The 22,876-nt window shown below is 41.5% G+C and overlaps 1 protein-coding gene across 1 annotated transcript; it reads right to left on the bottom strand.

The window, feature by feature from the left end:
* Positions 1–20,806: 20,806 nt before the first annotated feature.
* Positions 20,807–22,502, bottom strand: LOC147430124 (uncharacterized). The gene has a single exon (XM_086496277.1). It carries the CDS (start codon positions 22,465–22,467, stop codon positions 20,824–20,826), a length of 1,644 nt encoding a protein of 547 aa, XP_086352403.1. The 5' UTR covers positions 22,468–22,502; the 3' UTR covers positions 20,807–20,823.
* Positions 22,503–22,876: the final 374 nt, after the last annotated feature.

Genomic DNA, 22,876 nt, shown 5'->3' with positions numbered 1-22,876 from the left:
TAATATAGTCTATCATTCCCTATTTTTTCTCTCTGAGCCTACAAACCTTGTAAGTGGCCAATGGCCATGGGAAAGGGCCTCAAGTTTTATGTCAAAACCCTTAGTTTTGAAAGAAACATGATCATTATCTTTGGGATTTATTGGACGTCTACTGAGAGTTGCATTGCTGCTACAAGTTGTAATCAATCTCTCTCCTTATTTGGTAATCAGAATTTGATTCCAAATAGCTCATTGTGTTCCTTGTCTCTTGCTCTTTAATTTAAGTGCAATCATTCTCAATTATGTTGCGGTTTGCAACATCTTGTTCGTGAGCTAAATGCATTGATTTGAGGTCTTAAATGGTTATTTTTTTATGTTCTGACCTTGGAAGAGTGTTTCTAAACTTGAAGGGAACCTTTCCGTGTAGTTCTGCTTCAGTTTTCTATACATTTTTTGGGATGGATCATGATTTATGTACCTTCCCAGATGATTGCAAAACTTGGTAGGAAAATGCCCTTAGGTGTTGTAACACCTCTCCTTAAGTTTCGTTGCATTCCAGATTTGTTTGGATGCCAAAAAGGCGTGATGACCTAGAGCAGTGAGATTCGAGATAGGCTGATTTTTTGACTAGGAAGTGGTTGATTTGCTATTGTAGATGTATGAACAGTCCTTAAGGTTCACTTCTATGAGATTGACGCTCTCATTGAGTCTCCGTGCCCCATCCGGAGTCACTTTCTTGCATATTGACATTATGTTAGTACCGAAAAGCTATGTTGCAGATGTCTGCACAGCGACCCACTAATATTGGCACCGCTGTCGAGGAGATGAAGTTCCATTACAATCAATAATGGGAGTACAAGCCTTTGCCAAGTGGGGCATAGATTTTATAGGCCCCATCATACCTCCTGCATACAGGACGCACGCACAATATATCAAGCAATGACAAATTCCACAAGTGAGTCATCAACAACAATCAAAAGTAGCTCACACAATGCTTCAATGCTGGTGACCTATTGTAGACAACTCAAATTTCACTAGACATGGAAAGCAAACCAATCATAAAGTCCACGCCACAAAGAGGCTCAGTTCGATCAACTACTAAAGGCAACAGTCAAATGCAGATTGCACGAGGACGTGCAATGAATAAGAAGGGGGGAACTTTTGGTGGATATAGTGGAATGTCACGTAAAAGCCAAATACATGCCAAACTTTGTTGTATTCAATCATTTTTTCAAAAGAAGCTGTGTAATTCTGTTGCTGATGATTCTCAAATTGTAATATAGTCTTATCATTCTCTATTATTCTCTCCAAGCCTACAAACCTTGTAAGTGGCCAATGGCCGTGGAAAAGGGCCTCAAGTTTTTAATTCAAAACCCTTAGTTTTGAAAGAAACATGATTATTATCTTTGGGATTTATTGGATGTCAATTGAGAGCTGCATTGCTGCTACAAGTTGTAATCAATCTCTTCCTTGTCTAGTAATCAAAATTCGATTCCGAATAGCGCAGTGTGTTCCTTGTCTCTTGCTCTTTAGTCTAACTGTAATCATTCTCAAATCTGTTGTGGTTTGCAACATCTTGTCTGTGTGCTAAATGCATTGATTTGAGGTCTTAAATGGTTATTTTTTGATATTTTGACCTTGGAAGAGTGTTTCTAAGATTGAAGGGAACCTTTTAGTTCTGTTTCAGTTTTCTATACATTCTTTGGGATGGATTGTGATTTATGTACCTTTGCAGATTACTGCAGAACTTGGTAGGAAAATTCTCTTGGGTGTTCTAACACCTCTTCTTAAGTTTCGTTGCATTCCGAATTCGTTTGGATGCCGAAAAGACTTTATGACCTAGAGCAGTGAGATTGGACATAGACTGATTTTTTGACTAGGAAGTGGTTGATTTGCTATTGTATATGTATGAACAGTCCTTTAGGTTCACTTCTATGAGATTGACGATCTCATTGAGTCTCCATGCCCCATCCCGGGTCACTTCCTTGCATATTGACATTATGTTAGTATGAAAAAGCTATGCTGCAGACGTCCGTCATCGCGACCCGCTAATAAGTAGCAAATGGGAAAATTCATTTTTTTCTCTCCTGGTTGGGCTAATATGCACCCTATGACATAGGGTGATGCATCTCATGTACATGGAAAATCTTGTTTCAAACAGAGGCTTGCAAAATTGGAGCAGAAATTAATCCCTGCTTCAATTTGTGAAAAGCCTTCTCACATTCCTTGGTCCACTCAAATTTAGCAATGAGAGCATACAAGGGCTTAGCTATTATAGCATACATGTATATAAAGCACCTATAATACTCACACTGACCCATAAATGTCTGTACTTCCTTTATCCTTGTTGTTCCCGACAGTGCAATGATTACTTGTATCTTATCTTGAATAGTGGAAATCCCATTTTTGGACACAATGTGGCCCAAGATTTTACCTTGTCGTACCATGAAGATACATTTTTTTACGATTTAAGCAAATACGATAAGATCTACACTTTTCAAAGACTTTTTCTAAGTGTCTTATGTGCTCACTTCTCATCTGAGAATGCACACATAGATCATCCATGTATATCTCTAAAAATTGCCTGAGATACTCCTTAAATGCATGACCTTTTAGTCTTTGAAAAGTGGAAGGGGCATTGGTCACACCCTGTATGCAAATATGCCCCACTCTATTGCAAAAGCCGTCTTATGTTGATCTTCTGGTTTTATGGTCAACTGGTTGTATCCTGAGAACCCATCTAAAAACTATAAGCCTCCTTCCCTGCAACTCTCTCAATAACGTGGTCTATTATTGGTAGTGAATAGTTGTCCCTTATGGTAGCATCATTTACTTGTTTGAGTTTCACACAGACCCGTAACTTTCCATTCTTTTTGGGTACTACCACAATTGGGGACACCCAATTGGTGTGTTCAATCTCGTAGATAAACTCCACATCCTTGAGTTTGTCTATCTCCTCCTCCTTAATTTTTTTGGCAAAAGTCTCATTGTACGTCTAGGGGCGTTGTCTGCGCGGTCTGGCATCACTTTTGAGGGGTATCGTGTGTTGACAAATCTCTGGATCTCTTCCCTTTAGGTCTTTGTATGACATGTAAACATATCTTTATATCATTGGAATGTTTCTATCAATAGATGTTCTTCTTCTTCCTTGAGGTCCGTGACAATAATGTATGCAAGCTTAGGTTCCCCACCTGGCTTTTTCATGCCCATCATATGAGGTTCTAGGATCCTTTGGGTTTCGTTTGGGCTTCTAAACTACATTTTTTTTGTCTTGAATAGTATACCTTTTATAGTGGGGAGGTGCATCAAACTTATTATCATCTGATGCATCGTCAGTTTCCAACTCCGTTGTCCAAACTTCTTTCAAAGTTCGTTTTAATTCGTTGTATTTGTGTTTATGGTCTGTTTTTTATAATTTCGCTGACTTTTCAGAGATATTTTTCTCTTGTGAATTTTTGTCTGCTTTTCTTCTTCAAGTTTTTCTCTGTTGAGTCGGGTTTCATGAACCTCTTTGATATCTCATCTTTAAGACAATCGGTTGTTTCAACCAGCCTCAAACACTATGTTTTGTTGTTTAAAAGAGGTACAAAAGTTTCTTTTGTTTTATTTCGTTTGTTCATGCGTCTATTCAGATATCTGCGTTGTCTTTATGGTTTTTGGTTTGGAAAATCATAATAGACCGCTTGCTGATCTCACTGTTTGATGTCCTTGTTTGAGCTACTAGAAATCTCATTGTCCGCGTTGTCTTCTAAAGGCTTATCAATGGAATCTTGGAATGCATCTTCATCCGTTTGATCAAGGTCCCTCATGGATATCTCATCCACTATGCATCAGCAATTTGTAACTCTCTCTCCATTTCAGGTACTTCTGATCCTGATTTTGGACATAGGATGACACTCATCATCTAGAATGGAATGATATCATATCCTTCATCATCACAGAATTTAGCCCATTCACACACACATCAAGGATGACCAGTATCTGCTGTCATCCAAAAGGTTCAAACATCTCTTTCAAAAAAGGCTCTGGTACACACGCCTCGTCTTGTAATGATCTATCATGAATACAATCCTTGTTTTTCAAAATCCCACTCTTAGAAGCTCCACACATCCAAATGTGTGCTTTGTTTTTCAGCCAAGCGGGTATTTCTCCTTCCTGCTCAGTTGTAGAGTTTAACTCTTCTCCTGGGGTTTGTTCTACATCTCTATAACTATGATTGTTGACACTGATCTTTGTAGTGACATCCTTGTGTCTTAAGTAGATATAGTCATTGTACCATTTTGAGCTGATGCATGAATGGTCTGCCCAATATGATATCAAAATTTCTCCTCTCATCAAAATTCATAATAGCGAAGGTGTGTTCACATGAAATTCCACAAGAGGTTACTACAATTTGCTCCAAAATACCAATAGGTCTCTTCAGGTACCCATCTGGTAATTTTAGTTTCATTCGAGTTTTCCTTAGAGCAAGCTTTTCCCATTTTTCCCACATCTCCTTGGTTGCTATGGCAATTTTGGCTCCATTGTCTAATATAGCAACCGTTTTTATTCCTTTGTATTCTACATGCAAGGTAGCGTTCCCTTCTTCTCCTTCACAGTAGTCTCCCACCTTATTAACTGGTACTAGCTTGGGTTTAGTTTGTTTCCAGGTCTGGTTATTTGGTGTTTTTGGAGAAACGATGGGTGGAATTACCAGCCCTATTTTCTCCAAAAAAAATTCCACCTCTTCCCAAAGATGAGTCTTACATGCAGTAACTCAGATAGAGTTAGCATACAATGGATAAGGGACGACATCAGCTCATGAAGAGTTTTGGTATCCATCATCTTAGGACTTGATTTCCATCGAAATGGTACTTTCCTAATCTTTGACCTTGTTTCATGGTTGCTAATGAATGAGGGTACATGCATCATCATATAGTGATTGGATATCACCCGGGTAGAACTCAGGTTCTAAATGGATCTTAGTGATAGGAACTGAGTGAAGCGTCGTTTTTGATATCCTCACACAAGTCCTATGGCAATGGGTTTTCCACTTCCGAAATTGGCATAACTGCCTGTGAATACATCCCATCTATGGTATTGGCTGCCATCCTTGTATCCAAAGGCGTTTCAACTACCAATTATTTTTCTTCTCTGTCTTCGATACCTCGCTCCTTTAACTCTTAAATTTTTTCACGGATCGACACCTTAGTCCTTGGAGTGGTAGAAACAGGTGGTTCCATAAGAGCTTGAGCCGCCTGGATGAGCTCCTTGCACATTTGCAGCCTCTCTTTTTCATACCTTGGATGAGGATACGTTAACCGTCTGTGCTCTTGAATTTGGTTGGGCTTTAACCTAGCTTCATAAGCTTTCAATATAGAATCCAATGGTTCAAAGACCTTGTTCACCAAGACCGATCCTCCCAAAGGTATTACTAATCGTTTTGCTACATCACCCTTTTCTTTAAGGTCCCTTTCCATTCTCAATTGTTCCTCTGTTTGCTGCAATTTGGTTTCTAAGGCTGATTTTTCTTTTATCCTTTTGGATCTGATCTTGTTTCTTTTTGGCTTCCAGGATTTCCTAGGGTGTTCTAACCAGCAAGTTCTCTATCTCTGTTTAGTTGGGTGGGATGTTCCTTGCAGCCTCTTGTGATTGTGCTCTTGTTACTGCATTCATTGGAACTATTGGTTCTATTTCTGATCCACTCAAGCCTGATACAATACCAATTTTGTCCACGGTAGCCTTTCCTTTGTTATCAAGGTTTTTTGGACAATGTGGAATGAGATGGTCATTTGTACATCCCTCACAGCACCCAAAGAGTTCGATACGCTCTCCTTTGTGTCGACAACTTCTTGCCCATTGATCACTACCACATTCATAGCATGGTCCTACTGGTGGTGCAGAAGCTTGTGGAGCCCCCATTGGTTGCCGGACTCTAGGAGGGTATCCCCTAGGTCTGTAGTTCTTAGTTGCCATGAACATGAGCATATTTACATCGACCAGGTAATGGTTTTTTGTTGGTTGTGCTATGTATGATAATTTTGACATCTCTTCAAAAACCATCCATGGAATTTGTCCTTCAGAAGCATAGGCACTACTGTCTAGCCCTCTCTCATAAGAGTTGTCTAAATCTTCTTGGTATGAAACTACCTATATCATACTCTGATCCGCAGGTGCCTCTTTGGGTTGTGAAATTCTTACCATGGCTCTATTTTCCTGCAGTAAAGGAGGCTGATGTCCCAACACAGGTTGAGGTTTTCCCTACCCTTGGACTTCATTATTTTTTCCTACTTGGTATCTTGGAGGTGATGGAAACTGTTGGCCTCTAGGTGGCCCATATGGTCTTTCTCTAACATATTTTCTATTGTAGAACATTTGTGGGTCTCATGGTTTTTCCATTTTTGTTCAATAGCACACCACTTCAATACATGTTGTACATTTTCTCCTAGCCTCAGCTACATGTTGCACCACTGAGTTGGATGATCTCCTCCACAAGTGTCACATTTCCGTGTGGGCTGTTGTCGTGTGTTTGGGTTCGTCCAATTTTCTTGGTTCATCACTTCCTCGATCATTTGATCAACGTCCGACACAATTGGGTTTTTCCCACCCAGTTTCATCGTGGATTCACTAGTGGTAGAAGAGGTGCTACTCGTCCCCCTTCTTGGTTGGTGTCCTCAGTCACCTCCCCATATGCCTTATAGTTGTCCACCAAATACAACACCTCTTTCTTGACTTGCTCGAAAGTAGCACATGCCTTTTAGTGCAAATCTTTTTTGAGAGTGTCATTTTGCAATCCCTCTATGAAAAGGACTGAGAGCCTCTCATCCTAAGGTAGCTCTCTAGCAGGACATCTTTCTATGTATTGCTTAAATTGAAGCGAGGTTTCCTTCACCTTTTCTTTCTCCTTTTGTCTAAATGCATAGATTTAGGAGATCGTATTATGCTTAATTACTCTCTTTGAGAATTCCTCTGCAAATTCTCAAAGAAGTTGTTTAATGCTTGGAAATTCCTAGCTGTTTAATGGTTGGAACCATGTCAAGGCCGTTCTTCTAGGGTCAATCCAAATCCTTCATATTGAGTAAGGAAATCGGTTACTTGTTCAGCCCTCAACACTTGTTTGAAAATTGAAACACAAGCGTGCGGATCCCCCAATTCACTATACTTTTTGGGTACACACTTGGCCACTTGAGATGGTTGCATGCGTCTAAACTTTGCAACCATACTAACCATCCTTGGCCCTCCTGACATGGTCTCTCTAATTTTGTATTCTCCCCTTGGTACTACAATCGGTGTCCTCTCCGCCATACGTTCATCCGGTCATTCTGTTTGATCTCGTGTAATAGTCGGAAGGATTCTAGTTGTGTAAGTCAAATCAGGTGCTACATTGCCCCTGTGTGTGTTCAAAGAAACCCTAGACCCCATTAATCCCATGGGCCCTGCATTCGAGAATCGTTGGTGCCCAAATGAATCTTCCACTCTGGTTCTTACTGGACTTACGTACCCAATTTTTGGTCTCGTTTGAGTAGTCATGGATTTAACTTCCTCGGAATTTACATGATATTGGTAGAGTGGTTCACCAAAGTACGTATATCGCTCTAGCTCCTTACGTCTATAGGAGAGTATTTCTGGCCATGCTTATCCATTATGACCACTTGGATACTTCTGTCCTCTACGTATGTAAAAACATATAGTCTCTTGCGGTTAGTCAGCTCCTTGATGCAGGGTTCATTGCATCTATAATAGAGTGTATGTTCTCTATTATTGAATTTATATAGCCCCACGTAAGTGTTGTCTGTATTAAGCCACTCCGTTTCGTTAATGCACCTGAGCATAGGGTTTTGCTTGTCCATCTTGGGTGGTTCATCTACTAACTCTTCATCTATCTTGTCCTTGGTGCCAGTCAATCCCCATTTGTCCACAATAAAGGGGTTGTGAACAACTAGGTACATCATTCCCTCCTGGTCAAAGTATTTGTCTCCGTTATAGTCAACATCTACAAGGTCCTTGAACTCGCTTGGCTTGTTTTCCAACTTAACACAGTAGCGATCCATTCCATTCTTATAGATTTTGGCTTTAAGCTCATTCTCCTATTGAAATTTTAAAGACAACAATTTGACGTCAGATGCAGGTCGAGAGGGACTACCCCCATGGAACTTCCTTCCTTAAGGTTCACCTTGTTGAATTACTCAGTCATTATGGTGTATGATCTTTCTGATGAGGTATCAGAGAAACTTTCCTCTATAATGGCTTCTAGAGGATGCATTGGATTTTGAGTCACACTAGCTTCAATTAAGTGGTTGCTCACTTGATCTCTGACGTTGAGATTCCTATTCTGGTACAATCTTCCTAATCGCAAATACATGAAGAACTGCTCTTACAAAATCCAAACCTTTCTACCTCAATGGCTAACTTGAATTTCTCGATTTGGTCTTACTTGTTGGGTCGTACTCTCTAACACTTGCAACTTGTCAAAAAACGCTTGATGACTATGAGTTTACAGCCGCTCTTTTTAGTTCAAGCTTTCAATCGACAAAATTTTATCAGATATTTTCAATAACTTCACAACTTTGCTCACAACATGCACAATTCAAGTCCAATTTTAATTTTGAAAAGACCACCAGGATCTTGGAGACTATCTCTCTCTGTGGTGAAAGTTTGCTCTTATTATGATTTAGAGAAACATGGATCGCAATCCATGTTGGGAGGCCAAACTGGATTTTCTTGGTACCAATAAAATCAACATGATTAGTAGGTCATATGGCACTAAGATTTTTGAAAATGGATTTTTGGATTGAAAATTAGGTCAGTTTTGGCACTTGCTTAGAATGCTTGACAGTTATGGGCTTTTGGCTTGGTTTTTGGTATCCAAATTTAGTTTTTAAATTATCACCTAGAGTCCCTGTGATGTGTTAGCTATGGTGTAGGTTTGGTATTAATCCGTGTCAGAGGAACATGGATCGCAATCCATGTACCTAGTTATCAGATTGCACGAAACTTGGCACACAGCTTCCCTTTCATTCACTAATGTCAGATTTATGGTTTTTGTAGGATTTAGACTTCTTTAGGCCAACCAAAAGTCAATCCTTGGGTCTGTTCCAGGGTTTTCACCTTGAACCATTTTTTGCACTTTTTGAACTTTTTTGACAGTAGTTGTTTTGGGAAATGTTCTTTAAATCTTACCAATTGTCCACTTGTCAAATACCATCTCAAAATCCCTATGAGGTACATGGATCGCGATCCATGTTGGACATCATTTTGACATGAGATTTGGTGAGCTTATAATGTTGGGTATGGGGATACTTTTTCCCAAATATTTTTGGATTTAACCCACTTTTTCCCAGCCAAAAGCAAGATTTTGTGTCTACTTTGCGGTTTTTTGCAATCAACTTTTTTTTAAAAAAAAATCAGGCTTTTGCACGTTCTTTTTATCAGGCTTTTGCACTTTTTTACTATGGACCCTTTTGGAAAAGTTGTTCCCTCTGTTCTCATGAGTGTACTAGTCAATTATCATGTCCAAATGTCAACCTGGTATATGGATCGCGATCCATGTTTACCAGCATCTGGTCATGAATTTTTTTCCAGTTGGTTCCTTGCCTTTAGTTGAATCCAATTTTCACCCCTTTTTGAATTTGAATAACTAAACGTTCAATTTTCCCAAATTTTCTCAATTTTCAAGGTTTTGTACAGTTTAGCCCAATTTCTTGATTTAGATTTTCTTTTAGCAACCTATTTTTGGCCAAACTCAGGATTTTGGCGTCTGAGAGTCAGTTCTAAAAAATGAAGACAGTTTCTAGTCAACTGGCCAAAAAGTACATGGATCGCAATCCATGTAGGATAGGCAATCTGGGACAGAACTCCTTAGTTCGTCTCCTACAAGCTTGTATATCCCTTTTTGCAAGGTTTTGTTGAGTTTAATTCAGCTTTGAAGCTTTGACCTCAATTTTGCAAATTTTCAGAGTTATGCTCTTTGGTACCAAAATAAGGTTTTGGACAGTTTATACCCTGATCCTTTTGGCCCCAATTAATGGTGGAAATTATAACTTAACCTACTCCTATGAACTAAAATGTATCCACAAACATAAATAAGTTTAACAATGCAGAAATGAAAATGAAATGTATGGTGAAATAGTCCTTTTTAAGCATAAGAAAATTAAAGAACAAAATACTTTTTGTACTTCACTCACAACTCTCTTTTCTCATAAGGAGTAGCACTGGCTGGTCCTTGACTCCAGTCTCTACTAAGCAGCACTAAACCTACGTCTAGCTGCTTTAGTGTCTAAGTGTAAATGGAATGGGTGTCAAAATCTGTGGAAATGATTTTTTGTACAACTAGGTCACTCACCACCTAAGGATCGACTTCCCCGGCAACGGCACCAATGTTAGCGGGTCGCCACGATGGACGTTATGCAGCATAGCTATCTGTTACTAACATAATGTCAATACGCAAGGAAGTGACTAGGGATGGGGCACGGAGAGTCAATGAGATTGTCAATTTCAAAGAATTAAACTTAGAGAACTGTTCATACATCTACAATAGCAAATCAACCACTTCCTAGTCAAAAAATCGGCCTATGTCCGATCTCACCGCTCTAGGTCATCACGCCTTTTCGGCATCCAAACAAATTCGGAATGCAATGAAACTTGAGGAGAGGTGTTACAACACTTAGGGGCATAATCCTACCAAATTTTGCAGTCATCTAGGAAGGTACATAAATCACGATCCATCCCAAAAAATGTATAGAAAACTAAAATAGAAGAACTACACGGAAAGGTTCCCTTCGAGCTTAGAAACACCATCCCAAAGTCAAAACATAAAAAAGTAACCATTTAAGACCTCAAATCAACGCATTTAGCTCACATACAAGACGTCACAAACCACAACAGAATTGAGAATGATTACACTTAGATTAAAGAGCAAGAGACAAGGAACACAATGTGCTATTCGGAATCGAATTCTAATTACCAGACAAGGAGAAAGGTTGATTACAGCTTGTAGCAGAAGTACAACTCTCACTCGACGTCCAATAATTCCCAGAGATAATGACAATGTGTCCTTCAAAACTAAGGGTTTTGACATAAAAACTTGGGATCCTTTCCCATGGCCATTGGCCACTTACAAGGCTTGTAGGTTCTGAGTCGATAATAGAGAATGATAGGCTAAATTACAATTTGAGAACCATCAATAACATAATTACAAGGTTTGTTTTGAAAAAAGGATTGAGTACAACAAAGTTTGGCGTGTATCCGGCTTTTAGGTGACAGACCGTTGTATCCACCAAACTCTCTCTCTCTCTCTCTCTCTCTCTCTCTCTCTCTCTCCTACTCCTACTCTCTTGGCTCTCATACTAGGTTTTTCCATGTTGATGCGTACTTGCAATCACTCGAACAGTAGCAAGCAAGCTGAGAATACTATGCTCAATATGATTTAGCAAAGTGGGTCATTATATGTTGCATGCTTTTTGGAACACGTGGCAACATCGGTGGTTATTTCCATGGTCATTTGCATTGACTCTAATCCATCCATAGTGCCCATGTCCTTAGTAGAGAGAGAGAGAGAGAGAGAGAGAGAGAGAGAGAGAGAGAGAGAGAGAGAGAGAGGAGGGAGGAGGCAATTAAGAGGGAGATGGAAGGAAGAGGGGTGGCAGGGGAGAGGGAGGGGGCCTACCTCTCTCTCCACCAACCCCTCTCCCTCCCCTTCTTCCCCATTTTCTTTCTCTCCATCCCCCCCCTCTCTTTGTCCTACTCTCTCCCCGTCTCCTCTTCTGTGTGTGTGTGTGTGTGTGTGTGTGTGTGTGTGTGTGTGTGTGTGTGTGGCGGGTAGAGAGGGATATAAGGGGGGGGGGGGGGGGGGGGGGGGGGGGGGGGGGGGAGGTAGAGAGATAGATAGATAGATAGATTATATTATCATCCATGGAGGTCGGATATGACCCATGGGATTGGGTACAAAAGTAATACAATAATTTTTTGCCGATTGGTTCGACAATGAGATACATATTAGTTAAGGACTGAGAGTCCAAAGATAGGGTAAAGAAAAGAAAACAAAACCTAATGGGAGTCAAGTGAGCGGGAGCCGCTTTAGGAGTTCAAAACTCCTGAATAATGGCTTTGCCTCACTATTGTAGATCACCCATTTACCTTGCTTGCGGGATTCGTGCATCTTCTTGAGTTCATTTTAAGCTTGAATTGATTTGAAGTAAGCTCCTCAGTGATGCAGATCTTTTCTCCCTTGAGGAGATGTGATTGGCGTAGCAATTTCATCCGCTCTTTCTTGTCCTTCAAGGTAACACAGTGCTCAGAAGGCATGCGTCTATGTGTACCGTTGATCCAAGATATGGCATTCGTCTTGATGTTGACTGGTTGAATGATGTTATTCATCTTGGTAAGTGCTTCTTCGAGAGTGTCCTCGGTGGTGCACCATGGTGAGGCAAGACCACCAATGCGTCCTCGGTGGTGCACCATGGTGAGGCAAGACCACCAATGCGGACCTTGAGTGCATTCTCTTCTTGGGATCGGTGCTCGCAAAATTTTGTTGTCACACAAGTTTGCACCCTAGTGATGGTTTGCTAAGTGAACTTGGGTGACCTTAGCTCCAACTTCCCTTACCTTATTGGTGGCTAGTTCGGTCATGGAGTCAAAACGTGCCTCGAACGCGCCAAGCTGAGCTTTGAGCTCACGGTTTTCCTCCATTACTTAGATCTAGGACTGCTTGGAGTTGTTTGATCCGATCAAGATTTCTTGGTGCTGCTACGACTGCAGCAAAGCTTGGTTGAGTCCTTCCAAGGTTTTGCGGGGTGTTTATTCTTGATGAGGAAGGCTTTTGATCAGAGCCACCTTTGAGAGCCACTTCTAATGTGCGACTTTCCACTTGGGAACTGCCAAGGGCTGAAGCTTGGCCAACAAAAAAATGTTGAGAGGTGCAAAACGGTGAGTAGTGACAAAAGCCTGTTTTGTTGGCGCTAAGGCATGGCATGTGTAGAGCACAAAGCCGAAGTCCATTGCATCTCTCACAGACATACGTGAGAAGGGAGCAGACGAGAGAGAGAGGAGAGGAGATAAGGTGCACAATTAAACACAAAATAAAGAGAGATTATCATTTACATTTTAGGCCTCTAAGAAGCATTACAACTTGTTCACACAATGGTGTGTCCGCCTAGTTTGGGTTGACCCTCACAATCGCCCCCTTCAACCAAACTTGGTACAATTATCATCATACGCCCCCTTGAACTAATTCTGCATCTCACGAAACCACAAGTTTTTGGTATACTCGTCAACCGTGAGTTTTAGGTTTTCTCACAACCTGGTGCTACTTATGAGCTACCATCATGCGGGGTTTTTGGTTTACGCCCAAACCTCGGGTTTAAGTTTACCCGTTAACCTCATGAGAATGGGTTACAAAAATAAGTGGGGCTTTTCATAATCCGCGAGGGAGGTCTTGCCATTAGCATCATCATATTTGTTGAGGTAGTGTCTAATCCCATTTACAGCTTGATGACATAAAACTTGATAGATGTGTCTTTGTCGACAGTAGACAAAGTGAGATGTGTGGGGTTGTGTCCAAGTTCTCATTTCGCATACATATCTTGGGGACACCCATCATCAAATAGGATTCATTCAACATTACTGTGAAAAACCTCCAGAAAAGGTCAAATAAGGCCATGATCATTTTTTACAAAAGAAAAATCCAATAAAAGAAAATGGTGTGCAATCGTGGGTTGGTGAGCGTCAGTGATGACGTCACTGTGTGTTGCCTCTGTGCTGGCAGTTGAACTTGCACATGATACCCGCCTTCTTCTCCAACCACCTCAACACAGCTATGGACTGCGAGCCCCATCCGGATACACAGAGTTGTCTCTTGAGCGTATTACAAAGTGACTCCCCCAAGATAAGTGTATTGTTGATATTCCTTGTCTTCGAGCTTAAGTACTAGTTTCCAAAGCTTTGATACCACTTGTAGCACGGAGCCAAAGTCCGTTGCATCTCTGACAGACATGGCGTGAGAAGGGAGCAGACAAAAGAGAGGAGAGGAGAGGAGATTAGGTGCACAATTGACACAAAATAAAGAGAGATTATGATTTACATTTGAGGGCTTTACATTTGAGCAACTAATGAAATCGGCATAGGCCGCTAAGGCATGGTGTTGCGAGGGCTTGGCTGGGTTGTAACGCCTCCCCTCAGAGCCGCCCTGTGCCCTTTGGGAAACAATGAATGCAAAGACAAAGACTGGCGCTAGGGCTAGGGCACAGCGTACACACACACACACACACACACACACACACACACACACACACACACACAGGGGAGGGTTGGAGATGGTGGGCGGGGGGAAAGATCGATTTAGGGGCAGAGAGAGAGAGAGAGAGAGAGAGAGAGAGAGAGAGAGAGAGAGAGAGAGAGAGAGAGAGAGAGAGAGAGAGAGAGAGAGAGAGAGGGGGGTGGGGATGGGGAGAGAGAGATGGGTGAGAGAGAGAGAGGGGGGGGGGGGGGATGGGCGATGGGGATGAGAGAGATGAGAGAGAGAGAGAGAGAGAGAGAGAGAGGATGGGTTGAAGGGATCATGAGATAAAGAGAGGTGCATGGGGTTTGATTTTAAAAAACCCAAGGCACTAGCGAAATCGCTAGTTTCTTGGGTTTAGAGAGAGAGAGAGAGAGAGAGGAGGAGGAGGAGGAGGAGAAGCAAAAAAAAAGAGAATCTTAACATTGTAGAAACTATCAAGAGAGAGAGGTGGAGGGAGGGGGGGGAGGGGCGTCACACACACACACACACACACACACACACACACACACACACAGAGAGAGAGAGAGAGAGAGAGAGAGAGAGAGAGAGATTCAGCAAGATAGAGAGATAGTGTGCGAGAGAGAGAGAGGAGGTCCTTGGCTACTCCATTGGAAGGAGGGGCGGCAATGGGCGGTGGTGGTAGGATTAGGGTCAGCACATGGTGGTAGTAAGCTAGTGCCATTAACCACCAATAGTAAGCTAAAGTGGTGGTGGTGGTGGCGATAGGTGCCAAGGAGCGGCAATGGGAGGTAGTGGTGTTGGGATTTTTCTATAAAAGAAACTCGCTCCAAAGGTCGATCCATTAAGCTCACTCCATAACCATCCCCCAAATGGAAGATGTCTCAGATTTGACCCGTCAAATGCTCACAAAGATTGCAAAGATGATCATCACCACATGCATTCAAGCATTTGAGGACATCAAAGCTTGAGATCACCCATGGTAAGTATTCCTAGAAGGCACGCAAGGAATAGCATGGAATCTCGAAACAGAAGTTCCCAATCGCAATATCCTTATGGGAGTGTATACCAAGATCATGTTTTTGCCTTCACATTATATGCAAACTTTTGAAGAGGCATTCATGACCAGCTTCTTTGAAATGGATTCCACCATGTTCAACCCGCTAACCAAAGACCTACAAGTGCACCATATCAGCGTCATCCTCAACAACCCATTCAAGGACCTATCTACTCAAGAAGACATGGTTGCTCGAGCAAAAAAGTTCATACAAATCACAAAGACGCTCAAGAAAAGGCATATCGACTACTGAAGCCAAAGACGAAGCTTGCATGAGAACGCGCAACGATTAACAAGGGGGGAATGTTAGCGGAATTACCTAACGAGCTCCTCTTAGTTGGCTACACTACCACAAAGCCATGATTTTGATGTACTCACACTATTTTTTCAAAAAAACTTGGTATAAAAGAGGAGCCATAATTATTGAGCCGCATTTCTGTACACTTCAAATTGTAATTCTTCTGTCTTGAACTAAAAAGCCTTGTAAACCGGCCATTGACAAAATGAGAAGCCCTAGGTATAGGTTTCAAATTTTCTAGATTGAACAAACCATGGCAACATTATCTAAAGTTTTTGAAGAGCTTTGAACGTATGACTAGAGGCGAAAACTCAACATCACCTTGTAATCCATTTTTCTCAATCTCTGGTAAAATCAATATTCAATTCCGAAAAGTGCATTGTGTTCCTTGTCTCATCTTCTTTCATTTATATGTAATCATTTTCATTTTTGTTGTGGTTTGCTATTACCTGTCTGTGAGCACAATCTACAGTTTTGAGGACAAAAATGGTTCTTTTTTGACGTTTCGACCTTCGGGGAGTAATCTTATCCCATAGGGAGATCTTTTTGGGTAGTTCTGTTGCACTTTTCAAGACTTGGACCATGATGGATCGTGATTTGCGTCCCATGTCGGATGACCTCTAGACTTTGTAGGATAGTGTACCTAGGCCTAGTATACCTCCCCCTAAAGTTCCGTTGCGTTTCGAGTCGTTTGGTCGATGAAACGGCATGATGACCTACAGCGGTGAGACATGACATAAGCAAATTTTTCAGAGTAGAGAGTGATAGATTTGCTAGTGCTGATGATAGCTTAGTTCCGTAGGTTCACGTCTTGAGATTGACACCCTCAAAGATGAAACGACGTGATGACCTACAGCGGTGAGACAAGACATAAGCAGATTTTTCAGAGTAGAGAGTGATAGATTTGCTAGTACTGATGATAGCTTAGTTCCGTAGGTTCACTTCTTGAAATTGATACCCTCGAAGAGTCTCCGTGTCCCATGCGAGTTACTTCCCTGAGTATTGACAATATGTTAGTGCCAGTCAGTTATGCTGTAAACGTCCGTCGCAACGACCCGCTAACACTTGTTTATGACAATAGCTTGGAAACTAGTACACTGCTATCCAGAAGATGGTCAAAAATATTGATTTGGACCATCTATAGTACTTTATGCTTCTGACAATGCGACATACAAATTATGTAAATTTGATGACATTGAGCTTAGAGTACATATTGTAGGAAAAAGAATTATATTGTCCAAAAAATGTGAGAGCGAGTTCATTTTTTAAGATTAAATCTCAAATCAGCCATCAGCAGGTGATGCTATGTATGCATCAAACGATGTGTTTTTGATGATGCAATTTTTGATGCTATGAGTGGATATGCTCGAAAGTTGCCATAGTGGAATCTATGGGTTGATAATGTAGTACTTAGAATGCTCTACAAGCCCATCTTTATGGCTCGCTAAGCAGAGTTTGGATGGAGAATTTATGGGTCTTTTGATATTTTTTGGGGAATGGATCTGTTGTCTTTGGACCCAACTTGAGATGCGTTCTCGAGTGTTTGGATTCAACTTTATAGGGTCTTGGATGATACTATATGGCATGGGATGAGCATGGACTAGAGCATGTGCTTTACAATGCTGAAATTGGGCATTAATTGCTTAACTTATCACCAATACAGCTCTCTACAATTTTGGGCTTCCATGAGCAGGGAAAATTGATACGAAAGCAGATAAATTTTGAAGAATTGGCACTGCCTTGGTCAACATGTGGGCCAAGTGTTGAGATTGGCAATGCTTTGGTCCATAATTATAGTAAGTATGGAGCATTTCAAAAGCACAAAGATTGCTTGAGGAGCTTTCTATGTGTTTGACAATGCTTCGGTTGATAAGTATGCTAAATGTGGTGCACATCATACATCACAAAAGTGATTGAGGAGCTTCTTGTTCAAAATGTGTTCTCTTGAATTGCAAAGATTGCAAAATATGTCCAACATGGTGGTAAGAAAACTCTGATTACTTAATCATGGGCCAATCGAGAAAGAAGTTGTGCTTAGCAATGCTTTGGTGGATAATCGTTCTCAAAGTGGTGCTAAACAATGCCTCGGTCGATAAGCTTATGAAATGGGAGCTAAGGGTCGGTTTCTTTTTCCCTACACCATTGCTCGACATGAGCTATTGAAAAGCATATTGTGATTGGCAATTCTTTGGTCGATATGTAAGCCAAATTTGGTGAAAAGGCCGCCCAAGATGAGGGTAGCGCCAAGTAATGGCCACCCACAAGAAAATTAAGGGAAGCGACTGTGAATTAAGGAAATAAAAAGCCTCTAAAAACCTCTAATCTCTCGAACTTTTTCCTCATCCTCGTAAGGATCCTCGCTTTCAATCTCTCTCAGTTTTACAGAGCATAAAAGAGAGCAATAAAAGAGGATTAACAAGGGCATCAAGGAGGACATGAAAAGGAAAATTAAAACACGAAGCATTAAGGGCTGTAAAAGACAATTCGAAGGGGCTTCAAAGTGATTTTTTTTTTTGTTAGCATTGTCATTAACAGCTAAATTCTATACTCAAGTTCCATGTCTATAAACTTTATCAATTTAAAGCATTTAAGATATCATTTGTAAGCATCCAAATGTGTCTTTTGAGCCCATTGCTCCATGTTGCACGTTTTTCGATCTTTTTTTCCCATAGCGAGCAACCCGGTGATGACCGGCTCACCTTGCAAACACATATCCCCCAACAATAGACAACTATACTCAACGCTTGCCACATTTAAACCCACACAAGCTAGGTTGTCCTCATTGAGTTGCAATGACAAAGAAAGCACAACAATAATAAATTTGTTACAAGGCTTGCATTGCAAATTGCAATCAAGATAGCTCGAGAGTATTTGGAAGCTTTTTCCTCAAGTAAAGCAGAGTTGTTATTGCTGCTCAAAAGACTCCAATATTAAAACTTCAGACATTTTGAACACCTATCTGCACTATGAAGTTCCCTTATTCACATGTATAATTCCTTATTTGTTGGAGTGTCGCAAGAGAGAGGAACCAACGATAGAAGGAGCATGTAGATGCAAGAGGAATAGGTGGGCGACATTATGTATCGCTACCCTAATGAACTACAAAGAACATATGCAATGGCCGAAGCAAGAAAAGGGGTACCCTACTCTTGTAGTTGTCGACAAGGCGGACACATACACATCATACTTCATTTCAACTATTTTCATCATGCTCTAAAAGCTTCTAACTCTTGTTTCCTAGTCACCATTTTCAACCTTCTTTACTTGATGCATGCCTAGGACAACATATTGAGGGATACATGCTATACTACATCGAATCTACTAAATTTGTTAAATGACGGACAATCAACATTCACTTCAGCTGAGATGGAGAGGCCCCATTTTCCTTGGGGGGTACATTGATATATCATCATGTGCATTCAAATGGTCCTATACTTACATATTGTGGGGCAATAAAATGATCCCTTTTCTTGGTTATACTTATGGGTTTTCTTAATTTTTCAATTAAAAAGTGAACCTTCTTCAGGTCTATCATTCCACTTAACTAAACCTAGTTAACGAACGTGATTTCCCATTCGTAAACTGTAATAATCTAAAATCTTCTTTGATTCATGCGATTGAGCATGTGGCTCAGTTACGTCAACTAAAGTACCTAAATCAACATTGGTATTCAATCCTAATCGCTTGTCTAAACGACTAACATGAGAACCAAGATGAATTCACGAGGGTGTTGGTAAAAGAACCTAGGCGACCATGCAGTGTCTTCTCCACCCAACGTACCCTCTTATAGATAGTCTTTGGTCCCCCCTTACCTCACAACCATAGCTTTAAGCCTTGCCCCCTAGGACCTTTGCCCTTTCAATAACTTGGGAGGTCCCAAAGCAACAAATATGGGTGGTCCTATTAGTTAAAGAAACTTTTTTGGGTGGACCCAATAACCGAGTCTCAGTAAAGAAAAGAAGGAAAGAGAGAGAGAATTCGAGTAAAAAACAAAGAGTTACATGAAGAAAAGAACTTATCGAGTTCTGAAAAAATTAGAAAATCTGTACCAAGAAATATTTGCAAAAATTAGACAATTAGAAACCTTTTACCATTGCATGTAGATTCGAGGAGTAACCTGGTCCTAAGTGCCTTTTCTAATTCAAGCTTTCTTTGATTAAAAAGGGGGCTTTGGCTGCTCATAGAAAATTTTCAAGAGTAAAAAACTTACCATCTACCAATGGAATCACAGCCTTAGAGGTTAAGGTAGTAAAAAATACCCAACAGGATCTTTCAAATCTTAGTTGTACCTCAAAAAACACAAAATACCTTACAATTTTGAAGTGAAAGAGTTTTGTCATAACCCCCAACCCAAGCCCTAAAAAGAGACGGACACTTCGCTCATACTAGTTACATTTTGTAGATGACATTATGGACTCCTACATTTAAAAAACAAATTAAGGTGTCTGAATTCAACTTAACTGACACTTTTCAGCAAGTAAATGCTTATTTCTTGGCCAAGTTGTATTGCAATCAAAAAAGCTCGATCGTACCCTTAAGGTTTGCCGTTAGGTAAAAGAGAGTTGTTGCTGCTGCTCAGAATACTCCAATACTAGAACTTCCGCACTTTTCGACACCTCTATTGACTTCTCTTAATGGCCTAAGCAAGAAAAGGGTACCTTACTCTTGTGGTTGTGAAAAGGGCAAGAACATATTTCATCTCAACTATTTTCATCACACTCTGTAAGCTTTTAACTCTTATTTCCTAATCACCATAATCAACCTTCTTTACTTGATGCCTGCCTCGGACAACACTAGACAACATATTCAGTGGTATTGTGTACATGCTATACTAAATCGAGTCCACCAAATTTGTTAAATGATAAGACAATCTGCATTCACCACAACAGCTGAGATGGTGAGGCCCCATTTTGCTCTCAAGAGGAGGAGGAAGGGGGACGGGGGGGGGGGGGGGGGGGGGGGTACACTTGTAAGAAACCATCTCTCACGTGCATCCAAATGGTATAAAAAAACCCTCTGTAAGTAAATAGGGTGGGGCAATAAAATGACCTCTTTTTCTTGTTAAACTTATGGGTTTTTTCTAATTTTCAACTACAAAACACCCCCTTTTATAAGTAAAACAGTTTAGAATAAATTATATGAATTTAAACACCCTCCTTATGAATGCATGTTATACACTCTAATTTTTTGAGGTGCACCCCCCCAAGCCTTTCAAGCCATAGCTGACCGAGACGCCTACTACACTTGGAAAGAAAACACATCAGCAACAATGGCATGTTACAAATGATCAACCTCTTCAATATGATCGAAAAAGCCTTCACCGACAGCATGTGCAACAAGACGTGCAAAGCTGCAGCTCATATTAATGTCAGCTATCTTGGAACGAAACGCAAACAAAACATGATTGTCATCACTTTGTATCCGATAAATACCAGCAAAAAACTTGCGCAAGGATTCTGCAACAAAGCGCAAATTTTGTTCTGCCCTTGGAATGACATTAATCACCAGCATACCACCCTTGTGCAAGCCCAATTGCACTGCGAGCAGAAATGTATCAGTCAAGAAGTCCAGCGGAGGTGAGAGCAGGCCCAAGCGTGCATCTGAGGCACACACATCTACCACAATAACATGCATGCGGGGGTCGTCATGAACAGAAACAGTCGAAGTCTCTTGGTCATAATCTCTGCTAGCTTCTTCCCATTCCCTTAAAACCTCTTTAGACTCAAGGCTATTCCTACAAGCTTGGTGGGCTATGCTGTATACAACTTTGATGCCATCCCTAATTTGGACTTGCAAATGCTCATTCTCAATAAAGCCAAAGTGCTGGCGAGCAAGCTCTACGACCGTTTCATCTGTGTCAACAGCCAAGACAGAAAATCCAAACTGCTTATGCAAGAAAAATGGTAGTGCTCCTCCTCCAAGTCCAATCGTCAAGACTCTTGCTCTGGTATTTGCTTCAATGCACGCCGCCAAGCATGGGGAAGCGAGGACAAGGCCAGCAACTATGGGAGGCAAGTACTTATGGACAAGCTTGGAGTGGTCTGGCCGGACCTCCAAATCCGTTTGAAAGACCTCATGGTTTTGCACAGAGCTCACATTATCAGACATACCTGCGGCATTGTGCCTTTCTTGCAATAGCCTAACATCTTGCAGCCCATGCGTCGAATCACGGTGCCCATCCTTGTAAAGGGTAACCGACACCTCTGTCTGGATAAGATTTGGCATCTGGTGGAACCGCATTCGTCGCCTGAGTTCACGCTTGTTTGGCTCTGCACCACCAAGTGCCTCATCTGTGCTACAAGCCAGCTCGACATCCTCCACTAGGATGTCACTACCAAGGGCCTCAGAGTGTCGCATCTCAACTACTAACCGCTCTACCACGTTATCTTCATACACTACATATGGATCAGATAAGGGACCAAGAGGGCAATGGTTCCATGGAAACAAGGATGAAAGCAGGGGAGAAAAGAGCTTCTTAAAAGACCCATCATCATCATAGTCATCTGCGGTAGCAGAAGGTATAGACAAAGGGTGGGAATGAATAATACCTGGTATTTGGCACAGATTGTGTATGATTGCATCGGTGAACCAGGTTGCAGGGTTCTCTGTGTTTTCGTCACCGCCGCCATGAGCAAGGGATAATCTGCGCAAGACTACAAGGCGCGAAACAGAAGAGGAGAAAAGGAGGTCCCAGAGACCGTTGGAGGTGCAAAACATCCAGTCCTGCTCTTGCTCTCGCGGGACCAGCAGGGCAGCGAAGGGCCTGGTGGGCTGCAAGTGGGCAGGCGCATCCAACACAGACACGGACACGGAGCCAGAAAGTGGTAAAGAAACGTGCAGCTGCTCGCATCGCCCTGGAATAATGTCCTTCCACGTCATCGCCTCCCTCGGAGTTGGGTCTGGCTCGCTGCCCAACTGCATCGCTGCTACTGCAGCATTGTGCTAATCCCTCGTCCAAAAGGGCAAAAGGCCATATAGATGAGTTTGACTGAAAAATTTTGTTTGAAGTTAGTGGGCCATTGTTGCATGGATCTAGCTGTAAAGAGAATGATTGCAGCCTGCCCTCCACACTACCTCGCACAGGCATGCTCAACTGGGATCGACGACCCGATGAGGTGATATGGGCCGTCAGATGCGCATTTGGTAAATTCGGGGCGTTTGGTAAATTCAGGAAGAAAGTAAATTCGGGCAGGCTTGTAAATTCGGGTCGATCCCCACCACGAGCCATGTGCACTAACCACTGCGCTCTCATGCGTATGTTGAAATATAGGGGATTCGAGTATGTCATATTGTAAATGTGGGCCGATTAGTAAATTCGGGGCAAATTTGA

Source organism: Adiantum capillus-veneris, chromosome 22 (assembly GCF_014529385.1).
Source record: "Adiantum capillus-veneris isolate H3 chromosome 22, ASM1452938v2, whole genome shotgun sequence".
Classification (NCBI taxonomy): Eukaryota; Viridiplantae; Streptophyta; class Polypodiopsida; order Polypodiales; family Pteridaceae; genus Adiantum; species Adiantum capillus-veneris.
The sequence above is the reverse complement of the archived record's forward strand: the minus strand, read 5'-3'. Positions and strand labels throughout refer to the sequence as shown.